The following is a 15537-nucleotide window of genomic DNA, read 5'->3' as shown; positions in this document are numbered from 1 at the left end:
ACAATTGAAATGTTTTTTCTCTACCCTGCTCTGTGACTATTCCTACACAGTACCCACGTCTTCCTCTTCTTTTTTTTTTTTTTTTTCTTTTTTTTCTTTTCTTTTTTTTTTTTTTTCTTTTCTTTCTATTTTTTTTTTTTTTCCTTTAAAAGTGAGAGTCAATAAAGGTAGGACTTCAGGACTGAGTAGTTTTAAAGAAAAATAAACTTCTACTTACAAACTGACTTAAGTTACAGCAAAGAGCTGCTTTCTACTATAAAATAAGATAAAAATTGGCTTGAAATTATTGGCTTCTCAAGGAAGATAATAATATGTTTTCTCTAACTTAGGCATTTTATTTAACATTAAAATACTTTATTCGCATGTAATTGCTTGAAAAAAAATCTATAACAAATGTTAAATAACATTTTCCAGAGGCAAAAGGCAAGTAGTTACTAAAACAGGTTGCTTTCTTATATAGTGTAGGAAAGATTCTTCTATAGATGACACAGCTATAAAATACATAGTAAAAAGTTAACAGAGAACAAGATTTTAGAATACATATCTGTAATATTTTGTAAACAACTTAGAAGAATAGAACTAAAACCAAGTAAAATTTTATATGAAAACTCCCTTAATCTTTATTTAAAATAATAATCAACAGGCAACGTTTTGAAAACTTTGCTGTCGTATGTTTAAAGAGTTTGAAAAGAAAGATATGAATGTAGACTTCTTTATCCAGCTGTGTCTGTTGATCTTAAGATGTAGAGACATTAGCATAGCTTTAAGTAGCAAAAAATCCTGCACGTCACTGGCTTTACAAGATGGCATTCAATGAAAATATTTGCACGACCTAATGCTGATTGCATTAATTAGACTCCTTCATTGCTTTGATTAAATCCCCTCATTGCATTTTACCGTCTATCAAATATGTTAATGTGCACCTTTTCAATGTTCATTAACACATTCTGCTGAAAACAGCTAAACATTCAAGTTGATAAAAACAAAGGCTGTTGGCTTTCTTATTTTGCTTTGTTCATAATGCCGGAAAGTGTGGAAAAAGTTCTCCTAGATGCAGTTCAGTGGTTTGATATTGCCTTTCTTAATGCTGTAACTTCTTTAGTGACTAGTATGACCAGTTTAATGATATTTAAAAACTGCTCTGAGAGGCAGACATCAATTGCTGTTCCATCTGCTTTGTTTTTCTGAAATAAATACAGTCGTGGTAAAAAATGTTGGCATCCCTTGTGATAAATAATGGGTTTTGTTTGACTCCTAGCATTTGTTTTCCCTATAAAATGCACTTGATCATTTAGACCAATAAATAAAAAAATAGCTTAAAATTCTGGATTGCAAGTCAAAAAGAGATATTCCGGCCTCAGGGAACAGGGACTCTTAATGAAACTACGTATATATATTTTGAAGGGACGATGTCAAGATATAACTTTGAAGAGCTGCAATAGCTCACTTGAAACCTTGGGAAATGAAAACTTGTTTAGAGAGGCTTTCAGCAGGAGGAACATGGCAAACAGGATTACAGTCCCAGTTCTACTAAATTCAATCAGTTGTCAATAATGTTAGCAGGAGAATCTTCTGCTTTTTAGTTAGGATAGACACCAGGAGTACATTTATCCCTGTGTGAACAGCTAGCACAACTCACGCATTTTCTTCTAAAAGCTAAAACCTATTAACTGAGAAAAGATACAGAGTTGTCTGCCGGCTCTCTTCAAAAGGGTCTTCACTGTCTTCACGAGATTGGCTCCCAAAGATTTACAGAAACAAAATGCCAATGTGTGAGACACACTGCACTATTATGTACACATGGGACATGTGTATCAGTATCATGATTTATTTTGATTTGTTCCAAAAAGCAAGTTTCTTCCACATTAAAATGGTTTATATTATACCAAACCAAAATATTAAAAAGGCCAGACCAGATTCAAGATGGAATTGTTGGAAATTTTCTTTGTTGAACTACTTGCCATCATTTAAACTAATTTGCAAAGAAAGGGGGAAAAAATAATAATAGTAATAAAAAAAAAAAAACATTCCTGGGTAACTTCATAGAATATTGTGATCATGCCTTATGCCAGTAAGCTTTATATCTATATTTAGAAGCATTCATAAGTGCGGAATTCAGCAGAAAATTCACTGCTGTTGAATATCACAGATGAGTAATCTACATCAGGCTGGGCAAAGTCCCAGAACATTCAGATGTTCAGTTTCACTAATGACCAGGATATTTTAGCTATCAGCCGTAGGAGAAGCTAAGAGCAGTTCGTACATTGATGGGCTAATTGTTAATTACAGAAATGACTAACTATGGGGATATTATTATTGTGGTTACACCCTGTAATCAATGACTGACTACACAACAGGTTCTCTGTTGAGATAAATGCATCAAAATCCAGTCATGTTTTGAGTACTTGTGATAGGAGAAAAAAAATTGTCATTCTTTTAAGTATTTTAGGGAGAACAGATCTTGGCTGTGGCTGTGTGGATGACAGTCCCACTAGAAAACATACACTGCAAATCAATTTGTTAGATTCCAATTTGAGCAAATGAGCAATTTACATACACAGTTTAAACTGCACAAAGGACTCCCATTGAAGTCACTGGGGACACCTTACATACTTAGGTGTCTAGTTAAACAAGCCCTTTTCTGTTATGGCCTTGAAATAGATTATTAGAACACTATTTTTCAGTTAGCGTTCGTGTTTTGCACTGGGAGAGAGAACAATCTCTCTGGTCAGCCACCCCTACGTCTGCAAGACCAGCTAAGTCTGCTGGTAGCATCAGACATCTGACTTAACACTTGGGGTACCAATGTGATTGTAGGGGAGGATGGTAATAAAGATAACACCAGAGTTAAGTACAAAGCATGTCCAGCGTCAGAAAAATGGCACTGAAAAGGAAGTGGGATTCCCCAGCACACTCTGTCACAGTACTGCCTGAGGCCAAAGGGCAGCAGAGCTTTGCTGAAGGCCTGGAGTGAGAACCTGGGGGCTGTGGAGAAAATATCCCTAACTTTGCCCAGCCTGAGGAAAACAGAAAAACTGTTTCTCTCTAGATTTCTGTAACAGAAACTTAGTATCTGTGGATTGAGTCCCTAAATCTTCGTATAAATCTAATAAAACTACTCAGAAGAATATTCCTTTAGTGTATTAGCATCGCGCTGGTCTTATGGCTTGAGAACAGAGGAAAACTCTTTATCTGAGTTGCCTTGAGCTATCACTGGCATCAGTACTGCAACTGAGATTGAAAATTCAGGTCCATGCTTCTCATTCAGAGCAGCAGTGCTGTCAGAAAGAATTTGTGGAGCAGGTGTACTTGTGGTAGTGTAGGAGTGCATTACTACAGTCCTCCCACACCTACCCTCAGGAACTCACAAAACACACACCGTAGGCTGCCTGAGCTCCATGTTGAGATATCATCCTCAGGAGAGTTTTTCTCTGGGAGATAGTTAACAATGTTAGCAAAGGAAAAGTAAATTCAAAATTCTACACACGATTACATCTGACTGTGTAAATGCACGTCCCTCCTGGCTGCTTATTCCACAAGCAGAAGAGTAAAAATATAATTATGGCATTATGATATGAAAGTTATATTATACTTCCATTTTTATTCCTTATTAATGTGTTTTTATATAAACATAAATAAACATGTATTTATAGATAGTGAAGCCAGTCAGAGAGAAACAAAGGTTGCGGTGCTGCTTTGTTTCTAACAGCACAGTCTGTAGTGAAAAACTTTAAAAAGTGTATCAATGTGATGGCTCTAATATATTTATGAAGGTATATACTGGAGAAGCTTATATAATCCTATTGGCATTATTTATGCTTTTGGTATAATATATATCATCATATGTAAGCCCTTCTATGAATAAGGATTTTCCAGATTCGCTTTTGTTTGTGAAATCACCAGCTGCAGGAGTTCGTAAAGGAATCTTTATTTTTAGATATTTCTTAGCAGTTTGCTGACATGATTGATTTTTGATTTCTGTGTCACAGGTGAAGAAACACCTCTGCTTTCCATGGATTTTGTTACATATCTTGTTCCATATTAAAAAACAAAACAAAACAAAACAAAACACCAGAATGTTACACACCTAGTTCTAGTGATTATATAGTGCTATTTCATTCACTGATAACACCCCTTGCCTTCTTTTAAGTAGAGAGACAATCAAAATTTCTTCTGTCTTCATAACTAAGACTGTCTTATACAGACTTGTAAGACAGTTTCTAAGATCAGAAAACAAAGGAAAATATGCTCAGGGTTGGTGCGTTCTTTCAAGATCTGATGATATTTTGTAAGCTCAGTACGGCAAGTAATAACTTGATTGATAACTGTTATGAAACAACACTATCATAAAGAGCGCAATGGCTTGTGACAAATAGTTATAATCTTTTGGAAGATCTTTAAAAAGTGTGCCATTCTTAGGCTGCTATCTGTTCTGTCTTGTTCTGATTAGATGTTTTGATTCACGTCTACCCAACAGCAAAACAGAAATAATAAAGAAAGCAAGAGATACATGCTACTAGTGAAACTGGGAAACACCATCCCATAGGTCTCAAAAACTGTGTTAGTTTATATGTTAGAAATATTCTGCCCAGGCAGCAGCACACTTCATCATGAATCTACCAACAGAATGGTGGGAATGCTAAAGGCTGGTGGGGCTCATTCCACAACTCTAATCAGAGTGAGAATATTTGTTTACATTTCAAGGGTGATAAATTCTTTAGACTATAAAGTTCAGTGGCCTATCTAAACCCATGAGGTCTCATATGTTTTCCAAGTCAAAAGCACAATTTTGCCATTTAAATGTACTGCAGCTACCCTAAAACAAATCCTAAGCTTTGTACAGTTGGCAGAAGTATTCACTAATGTATTTTTTCAGGTAATATGATCTATATAAATATTATTAAATATTTTCTCTTTAGAGTAGATGCATTTTTAAGAGAGTATTCATAGGATATCTAACTGGTAATTTAAGTTAAACATATGCTACAACTGCAAAGAAAGATAGGAGAGATTATGCTCTTACTTGCAGAAAGGATGAGGAAAATGGGCACTGTCAGTTTTCCATTCCCTCCACTGGATTCTGGATTAGACCCTAAAAGCTCTTTTCACACACCCTTTTAATAGCTAGTTCTCGACATGGTGTAAATTCTGGTTCTAAATGAACCTTTATATAATTGCTGTCTTCCCAGTAGTGACTAACAGACCACTGAACAGAAGAATGTAATTAGAACACTTTTAAGGGGACTCAGGGAGGGAGGAGTGAATGAAAAAGCATACAGAGAAAAGCATATGGTAGATGGAAAAAGGATGCAGACAGTAAATAGGAAGTGCTGATTTAATTTCTTCTGTACAAATCTGGCTTCACTGAAATTAGCAACTATTCATGAGTACATTAGGAATAATTGATTTGCGTATTGGAAATAATTTATTTAAATTAGCAGTTTTATAACAAATTTGTTGAAATTGTATGTAGCTAACCACAGTGCTTTTTAACTTTCTAAATACCACTGGGATAATCCATAGTATTTGAAAGGGGGTTATATTTAACACTGGAGGTTGCAGTTGATATTTTCTTCATAACTGAAGTAATTTTAATTTGGAAAATGTACCAGCCATGTTTGTTTGGTTCAGTACGATGTCCAGACTGCTTTATTTTCAAATGACAACTCTTGCATCCAAAGGTTAGCATAAACCTTTTCCATAATGCTGAAATAAGTCTAAGAGCATAAAGAAAAGTAAAGTGAGTTTCCAGTTTTTCTAAGTGGCTTAATAACCTTTTTACATGGCATTTCTGTAGGACTACAGAGTGAACATTTTTTTGAGACAGCAGTGGAACGATTCACGCCTGGCTTACAGCGAATATCCTGATGATTCTCTGGATTTGGATCCCTCCATGCTGGACTCTATTTGGAAACCAGATCTATTCTTTGCCAATGAAAAGGGAGCAAACTTCCATGATGTCACAACAGACAATAAGCTGCTACGGATTTCTAAGACCGGAAAAGTGTTGTACAGTATCAGGTAAAGCAGTTAACTTTATTTTTCTGCTCTCCATCCCATTGCCTCCTCTTACTCCCTGTTTTTTTGGGGATGTAGCTAGTCTTGGAGAACATAATTTACATATTTAATTTTTTATTGCCCCGTGTGTACAACTGAAATGAGATTTAATCACAGCAGGATAGAAAGAAAATTTCCCTACATGGCTTTGCTAAGCTTTTAGTTCTCACAAGACAGTAAGTGGCACAGCAGTACTTTCTAGCCTTGCTGGAAACTTAAGGTTGTCTAATACTTTACTGATATGCCTCAGGAATTCCCATCAGCATTATTAGCTCAAGTCACCCCTCTTGCGAAGAAAAATAAATCAACTCTTCCATAGTTTGAAAATGGCAATTCAAAAATAAAGGGGAAAGTTATTAGAAGTGGCTACTGAAAACCTCAAGTAAAAATAGGCTTGAAACACAACAAATTTGACACATGAGTCTCAAGGTAATTGGATGTATCTATTCACAGATAAAAATAATTGGAATTATGGAAAGCTTCTTTTAGAATACTAAGTGCACTGAAGTGTGTGTCATGTGACTGGATTTAGGCTGAATGGATAAACACAGTTTGTCAAAATACGATTGGATTATATCTGATAAAATGGGACATATGTGGAGAATCAATTGCATTGCAAAGGCATCAAGAATAGCAAATTTGTAGTATTTAATATTCAGCTTACTGTGTGCTGTTAATTTAGTATAAAAAGCTGAGGTGAAAAACATTGCATTATTGCAATAGTTTAGAAAGAGAATATTGTGCTCTGAGTTTTCCTAGGATGATCCACAGTCAGTTACCTGAAAGATGAAAAGTAAACATGGTAGTATCTATTTAATGGACCTGTTTACTGAATTTACTCACTAGTAAAGGAAATCATCTCAGAAGACTGTAATTTCTGACCAGTCATTCTGCTTCTGACCCGAATTTTTCTCTGAGGAATTATTATTGATCCAGGTTAAGGACAACTGAGTTCTGTAGGATGCTAAGTTAATAAACAGTAACATAACATTTCCCCCATTTACTTGATTCCTTTGGAAATTCTTTGATAAGAGCTTAACTATGTTTGGATGGATTAACCAGCATGGAACATAAGTGCTTATTGAGCAAAGTTTCAAATTAACATACCTGAACAGTCTGAGAAAAATGGTAGAAGAGTGAGGCTAGCACTAGCAGAGTGATAAATATGCTGTCACTTACAAATATTTCTTGTTTCACTCTGAGAAAGAAATGAATGCAACTGTTTGTTTGAATGACATCAGACACCATCTTATTGGAGGCAACAGTGCAGTTGAGTGCTGCTCTGAATGCAGATGAATAATTTCCCTGACATTTGTTCATGCAGGAAAAGTAATATTTCAAGCTGTCATACCACATTTGTAAAATTCCCACTCTTAAATACAAATTTATATGAAGTAGAGTAAGCAGTATTCCAGTGAAAGACTAAGAAAAGCAGTCTTACCTGATGCCTCTAACATGGCATATAATTTTGAATCATGTTTTACAGTGAAGAAAACTGAACTTAGAAGTAATTAGAAAAACAACTTCTGTATGTACTGTTTGTCAATTTCTTTTAGTTGTGCTATGCTGAAACATAATATTTTAGTGATTTGTTTCAGTGCATTGCGGATGGCAAAGTGTTGCCATTTTCACTCACACACCAACCAGACCTACCCTGACATAATGGTATTTAACTTTTAGCATTTAGCATGCTCTGAATGTTTAAAATGCTTGTAAAACACATCTGGGAAGTAGTACTGTGGTCTGTTTTGTCATATAGTCAAATTTAATAAAAGCAAGGACAAATACATCAGCGGCATATGGAAATATGCTGTTAGAAGCAAGTGTGGCTTATGCTGCTAAATTCCACGAGAAGCAAATCCTGCCCTTTCTGAAAAGAATTTGGACTGAACATTAACCTTATTTTACTAAAAAGGGACATTCGGTGTAGGATATGTGTGCTTGTGTGTTCATGTGTACTACAGGATCACAGACAGTCTAGGCTCGTGTTACCCCCACAACACATTGCTCTTGGAATTGTTTTGTAGAGTCACAGAATCATTGAGGTTGGAAAAGACCACTAAGATCATCTAGCCCAACTTTCAACCCATCACCTCCATGACCACTAGTGCATGTCATTCATGTCTCTCCATTATAAGCAAGAGTCTGTTTGCCCTTCTTTTAGTAAGGAATTATCCATCTTGAATTCATTGGTGATGGTAGAGGTGCCATAGATTTCTGTCACTTTTTTTCCATACCGTAGATAGCTATCATGCTCATGCTTGCAGTCTACTAAATCTGTTCTCTGGGAGTTGTTATGGGAAATAATGCCAGAGTGGCTGATGTACTCACCTATGAATCATGTAAGTAAGTTTAGTATTCTAAGCCTATTTTTAGGTATTTTATGCATGCTCAGATGACTACTTTGGTATTTGTTTTAATTTCAGATATTATGGTATATATGCTATATAAAGCCTGAAGAAAGATTGGTATGGAGAAAGAGCTTCTGTGCTTACAATACTTGGAAATGAGGAATATAAGGAACATGAAAGGTTATGGAGCTATAGTGATATAGGTCCAATAAAAAATCACAAATATCACAAAAATCACAATAAAATCTTCATTATATTGAAGGACATTTGAAATTTTAAGGCGGAGAATGACATTTTGCTGTAGTCCTGGAAGCTAAATGGCACCCAGCCCATGTCTTTAGAGAAAACTATTCTAAGTCCTGGTGTACTGCAGAGCAGCCAAAAACCTTTGGGAGGGAACTCAGCATTGCTCAATATCACAGATGTACACTTTTGTCCCTAGTGAGGTGACAACAGCTCTTAGAGGTGCATGTATTTTAGAAGTCAGCAGTTACAGTAAAGTTACATTCAGCAAACAACTGTACTTCAGTCAAGATCAGTCTCAGTGGCACTCTTTGAGTTGCACAGCTCTGTTAAATAACTACAGTTTTTGTTTTAAAGCTCTCTGCAGAGAGCACTCAACAAGAGGGGTTCATTATAGCAGTGTTCAATATAATTGGCTTATGTTGTGTATATATTGTATGCTGAAAAACAACGAGACTAAATCTCAGCCCACACAGTGTCACCCTCCAGATGCCTGTGACTCATCCCTCTGAGCTCACAACCCTTGAATGATCTCTGCATGGGCTGGATTTTGTAGAAGGACAACAACCTTGGAAAGAATGGCAGTGCTGTGTGGTGATACTGACAGTCCTATTCCTGACACTCATATACTGTGTGACACCTGGGTTTTGTATTGTGTATGCTGTTGAACTGATTTTATGTTTCAGGGGCAAGGATTAAATCTTCCCTGTCCCACTGTAGGCAGCTGGGACACCAGCAAAATGATAAAGAACCTCACAGGAGGCTTTGCCTTCTCTTTGAGCCACACATTTGTGTACCTGATTCCCACAAACTCACTTCAGGCTGCCAGAACATTAGCATCTGCTGAAAAGCTTATTTTAGCAAAGTGATGGAAAGTGGAAGGTGTTTGTTTTTTTTTTTCTTTTTTTTTCTTTTTTCTTTTTTTTTTTTTTTTCTGTTATACATTAATTGCCTCCCTCTCCTTTTAATATTTTCAGTGCATCTTAGTCATATGATCTCGATGCAGAAGGCAGTTTAATTATACTGTAGCACTGGTCCATGGCATTTCACCTGGAATATACTGGCCAGGAAGGTAAAGAGACTGGAACGTTTTTTTTTCTATTAGATGCTCCAGTAAGCACCTTGTATTCCCAGTAGTCATGTAAAGGAAAGTCTGTCCTCTGAAATGTAGGACCACTGCATTTAGCCAGAGAGTTACAAAGCAGGTTACTTCACCTTTTTAAAACACATAAAGAATTTAGAAAGCGTTGCACAGTTTGACAAGAGAATCTTGTGGAATTTTAGGGAGGAAATTTGAAAAAATTCACAAATTATTTTTCTTCCTTATATTCCAAGAGCAATTAAATACATAAGAAGAAATTCCTCAGATCTTTCAGTATCTATTTTTTTTTTCCCTTAGTTTACATATATCTTCACAGCACATTCAATTTTGCAGTAATTTGGAAAATTGCTTCTCTATGGTTTCAACTCTTGACACAGATTTAGTAGTTAAATGTTATTATGGATGAAAGCAGTATCTACTAGAGAGCAGCACTCTTTGATTGGACATCATGGAACAGGAAATATAAGCTGTTGCACTGGTCTCTTTCTGCAGCTGTACTAAGGGTGGTCATTGGACTTCCAAATGGCAACAAGTAGATGAGGGATAACCTGGCACATCCAATAGCCCTCTCCTGCCTGAAAACAGCAGATTTACTTGCAATACCATCTCTTGTGCCACGTTACTCCAGTTACCAAAATTGAATCTTTGTTCTATGGCAATAGACCCAACTGACAGAATACTGTGTCTAATCTCTGTGGATGCTCATTAATCCACTCACCATCTTAGGTTATATTAAAAGTTATGGTCTCCATTCTCCTCATGTAATGAGAAATAATATATTGCACTTGTATAGTTCAGCTTTTCCGAGCAAAAGTCCTGTGCTTTCTAGTCTTCTTTGTCAAGCCGCGCTCTTAGCCCTATGGGATGGAAGATCCCTTCTCCTTTGGAATGTTCAAGTTGGATATTAGGAAAAACTTCATGGAATGAGTGGTGAAGCACTGGAACAGGCTGCCCAGGGAGGTGATGGAGTCACTGTCTCTGGAGATGTTCAAGAAATGTTTAGATGTTGTACTTGGGTACATAATTTAGTCAGGTAATATTGGTGGTAGGTGGACAGCTGGACTAGATGATCTAGGAGGTCTTTTCCAATCTTGATGGTTCTATGATTCTATGAAATGCAAAAGCAAATTTGAAAGAAACATAACACATGTTTTCTCTTCACCATAGACTATTTGTGGGAAAGAAATTCCATAATATTCCTGAAAAAAAAATATATATATATATACATGATCATATCTTCAATTTTTAGTGACACTAAACATTTTTTTGCCTTGTTACAGTAAATTCAGGCAAGGGTCATCTACGATAATTTTCATCATTGCAACCTATATCAGCTATCCAATAAGGCATCTGCATTTAAACCTAATGACATTGTGTGCAAATCAACAACAGGATGACACAGCCTAGTATAATAGAGTGGTATAAAATGTTATGTTCCACATTTCTGCACACACCCTGTGCTTAACTTTGATGACTTCAGTTTTATTTGCAATCTAGTGTTGGGATTTAAGAGGATTTGGACTTTACTATCAGCATTGTCTTCCCACGTGACAGATTAGCAGAGAAGGAGAAGAGAGACTGTTACCATGATTGATATGCCTGTTTGGTAGGTAAGAGCCCCTCTCCTAGCTCGCATTCATTTTATTTCTTCAACTCCTACAAAGATAGCACTGACAAAAGCGGGGATTTTCCCTTGGAATTGAATCTTAATCAGCACAGAAACGTTTTCATAGAACATTATTTACCATACCAATGGCAAAACAAGTCCATGCTCATTTCCCTAATCTTCTAAAAGCAAAAAAAAAGAATCTTCATATGCGTTAAAATAACTTTTCCACACTCAAGAAAATACAAGGGCTGCTCCAAAACTAATGCCTTCCGATTCATTAGTTGACTCACAATTTTGGAGGCAGAAGTTGGTGGTATGGCTGTAAAGGCTGAATCTTCCCACCAACATCCTGACACATTTTGTTGTCATATGACAGGTGGCAACAGAGGGGCAATCAGACTCCTCCATGAAGTAAAAATGGCACCCACTGACATTCCTTAGCACTTTCTGAATGTTTATTGAGACTAACCAGTGGATGTGAGCACAGTGAGAAGTGTGTGGTGCGTTTCTGCTGTGATGACAGCAACAGTGAGTCACCTCCTCTGGTACAGACTGTTACAAGCACACCATTCAGGCTCCTGTTTATCACTAGTGACAATGCTCATGGTGGTGACTATGTTGAAAAATGGCGTTTTCTATCTGAGAATTTGCTCTATCAAATAGTCTTACTGTACTCTTTTCAGCTGTTGTAATTTCCATGGAAATAAATAGGAGGCATTACTTTTGGAGTTACCTATGTATATAAAAATGATTTTAATAATAAGCAGTGCTGAACTACTAACTGGCATAGAGCACAAAAATAAAGACATTTTGGATTTGGCTGCTATAATGTATTACAGGCAGAGGCCTTACAGACTTTGTATAAATAGCGCTAGTGTATCACTAGACTTTACTAAACTGCACACTGGGACATAGTGACTTCCCAAATTGTAATTGCATGCTATGTGAATACAGTGAGTTTGACAAATTTGTCTTCCCATGGGCATGATTACAATAATAACAACGGTTTCAGAGGCTAAAATAATGCAACCTTTTATGGGAAAAGCAGCTGTTCTTATTACTGTTGAATTCTATGTCCTTGAATTATTATTATCCGCCTACTATTCACCCATCCTTTCTCTTCTTGCCCTTTCTCCTGCATCTGTTCCACCACGGCATCCCTTCAGTTTGTGGTCTTTTAACTTAATGCGCTTCTCATCCTTTGGGATGGTTTCCCAACAGCTTCTTGACTATGCCCTTTCCTCACCCATTCTTGTCTCTCATTTTCTCACAGCCTACATACAAATCCATACTGAGGATCTAGCTCTTTTTTTCCAATACATTTATTTTTCTGTTTTGCCTAAAGTACTTGTTTTGCATAACAAGTAATAAAACCTCCTAAATAAATAATAAAGCCTAATGCAGGTATATTGTTATGCAACTATCGTAGCTATTGTCAAAACCCTATTGATCATCTTGCTTAAGGAAAGAATAATTTACATTTTAATGACACAAAATTAGTTGCATTTTCACTTCATCAGACATTTAAAGCAATGTAGGGATATGAACATTATACTTGAACATGCACTGCCTCACTAATTCCTCTAATACTGTGCATGTCCCTAGATGACATACGAAAACACTGGGTGTGAAGTAAATACAAACACAACAGAATAGCTGCTTAAACTAAAGGAAATGCTGCCAGGACAACTGAAATCAACAAATAACTCTACACTGGTCCTAGGGAAATTTAAATTGGAAGTTATAGTATTTCCAGTCATCAGTACTTTGAATTCCAAAAAATATTCCAACAGAAATAGTAGTGGGCATAGAGGGGAACAAGATATCATTAAACAGAATCATAGAACACAATATCCCAAGTTGGAAGGGACCCACACAGGTCATTGAGTCCAACCCCTTGATCCACATGGAAACACTTAAGTTCAAATGCTCCTTGGGCTGCAACAGGTTGGGGCTCTGCCCACAGCCCTGTGCAGACCGTTCCATGCCCACTATCCTCTTGTGCAGACACTTTCCCTGACCCCCAGCTGCCCCTTCCCTGACACAGCTCTATCCTGTTCCTCAGCTGCTCTTCACATATCTTGCCTTGACCAGTTTTGAAAGGGATTAGATGAAATGACTACGTGTTAACAGATGATCAGATTTGATGGCCCAAGATGTTCTTTCTACAGCCCTATGTTCTTGCATCTCAAATGCATAGGGCCCAAATACACAAAGAAAAGGCTTTTTTTTCTAAGCTAAAAAAATTGGGAAATGCTGTTGGAGGGTAATTTGTACGCATAAAGTTGTTCTTGGCTGAGAGGATTAAAAAAAAATAATTGGCATGGATTGCTTCTGGGTCCAATGGGATTAGATAGCAAACCACGCATCTGCGTACCTGCTCTTCTCATGGGTAATGATGATGTCTTTGACTGCTGGTGACCATTTACCTATTGAATGTACATTAGAGCAGTTAAATGTTTGACAGAAAAAATGTAGGTTCAGGAGCCATTTCAAATTGAACGGCATAAAAAAGCCTATTTTCCTGGAATATGCTCACAGAAATGGAGGTCTTTTGCCAATTGCATTACAATATATGACTTGAACAGGGATGTCAACATGCTCAGGGGAAAGGGATGTTGTATTAAACACACACTGCAGGAAAATTAATATAGAAAATAGCAGAGGGAAAGGGGAGATTAAACTGTATTTTTAATGGATTTCAGAATTTAGCTGTTACACAAAACCATACTTGAATTTAATTCCTCAGATTTGCTTGAACGAAAGTTGGGAAATCATTTGCTGGCAACTCATGTGCTGGCATTGCGTACCTACAGACAATGCTGGCATTACAATGAGAAGTGGGATGTCTGTAATGAAAATCCACCACTCTGTTTTGTGCCAGCTCCCATTTTAAGCAGTGCACAAAGCAAAGCAAAGCACTGGAGGGAGAGACTACATGATCCTAAACAGCAGTACGTGTTACTCCAGACTGCATCTAGTTTTACAGGAGCAGCCAAGGCTCCACATCTCCTCCTAGCTCAACTTCAGCCCGTTCCCATCTGACAGAAATGAAGCTGCAGAACATGACAAACATTAGAGAGGGATTCCAGGGCTCCTCAAAAATAAGGGAAAAAGCAGACAGTTTGACTGTTCCGTTTAACAGGACAAAGCCTGTAGACTATGAAAATTACCAGAATTGACATTCAAAATGATGAGTCAGGTCTCTGAAAAAATAATGAGATGGACTACAAAATGAAAAGCCCTTTAAAAGAGGAATTTCACTGGGATTTATTTTTTTGGCTTTCTGATGTATGAACAGTGTGTGTGCTCTCCTTTCAGGCACAGATCAAGATCCCCAGGAGAGGGGGATGGGAAGGATATAAAGAGATTTTACATTCTCCTGCTTATTTCAGTGCCAGTAGTCTGAATGGCATTTGCTCCTGTGTCATGCAATGCTGTCATGGTTGCTGTGCAACTCCATCTCCCCTGCCAGTTAATGGGGAACTTTGCCTGCTTGTGCTTAGGCAATATTTTTATGTTATTTCAACAGTTGTAAGAATCAAAAATCTAATCTGAAAAAAAAAAAAAAGAAGCAAAGATGTTGTTTGTTACATCTCCTGTCCCACTAACTAAGCTGTGGATGGGTATCACTTGAAAGAATGAAGGGATGAGAATAGAAGCAGAGTTATTTCAATATCTTGCCCACTCATGGCGAGGCTTTTGCTGCTTTTCATGTTTGTGAGGAGCCAGTTGTGCTTTTTTTAGGAGACAGGAAAGACTTGTGTCCTGATCTCCATCACTATTTAAATTTCCATCAGTACCTCTGTAATTCTGGAGTCTGACCCCAGTATTTTCTCATTAGGAAAAATGTTATGAGGCCACTGGTGTCCTATAGCCTGCTCACAAAATGCCACACTTGCAGGTTTGTTCATGAAAATGTCATTTTCCTTCTTGTCAGACACCTGGTGCTGGGAGATCCAGATTCTCTTGCGGGATCAAGGCCTTCTTGCTGGGGGAGAGCTGTCACTTAGATCAAGCGAGGTTCTGGGGGAGTCACAGCACACCAGCTGTTAGCTGCTTGTAAGCATGAAGTGCGTTGGAGTACAGCTTAATGTCTGCTGTGGATCAGGCAATTGTAGCTCAAGTGAGATATTTTCTTACATTTTTTAAAAAAAATATAAGTAAATATTGAA

General features: G+C 37.1%; 1 protein-coding gene across 4 annotated transcripts in view; it reads left to right on the top strand.

Annotated features, from left to right (window-relative positions):
* The window catches only part of GLRA2 (glycine receptor alpha 2), a 119636-nt gene that overhangs the window by 20098 nt on the left and 84001 nt on the right, over positions 1 to 15537 (top strand). For all 4 annotated transcript variants that reach the window (XM_085550511.1, XM_015886723.3, XM_085550517.1 and 1 more), the window contains one exon: positions 5798 to 6021. In XM_085550511.1, the coding sequence (XP_085406637.1) occupies positions 5798 to 6021 (224 nt within the window). The remainder of the gene's footprint in view (positions 1 to 5797; positions 6022 to 15537) is intronic.

Source organism: Coturnix japonica, chromosome 1, assembly GCF_054131305.1.
Source record: "Coturnix japonica strain WE chromosome 1, WE-NBRP24, whole genome shotgun sequence".
Lineage (NCBI taxonomy): Eukaryota > Metazoa > Chordata > Aves > Galliformes > Phasianidae > Coturnix > Coturnix japonica.
The sequence above is the reverse complement of the archived record's forward strand: the minus strand, read 5'-3'. Positions and strand labels throughout refer to the sequence as shown.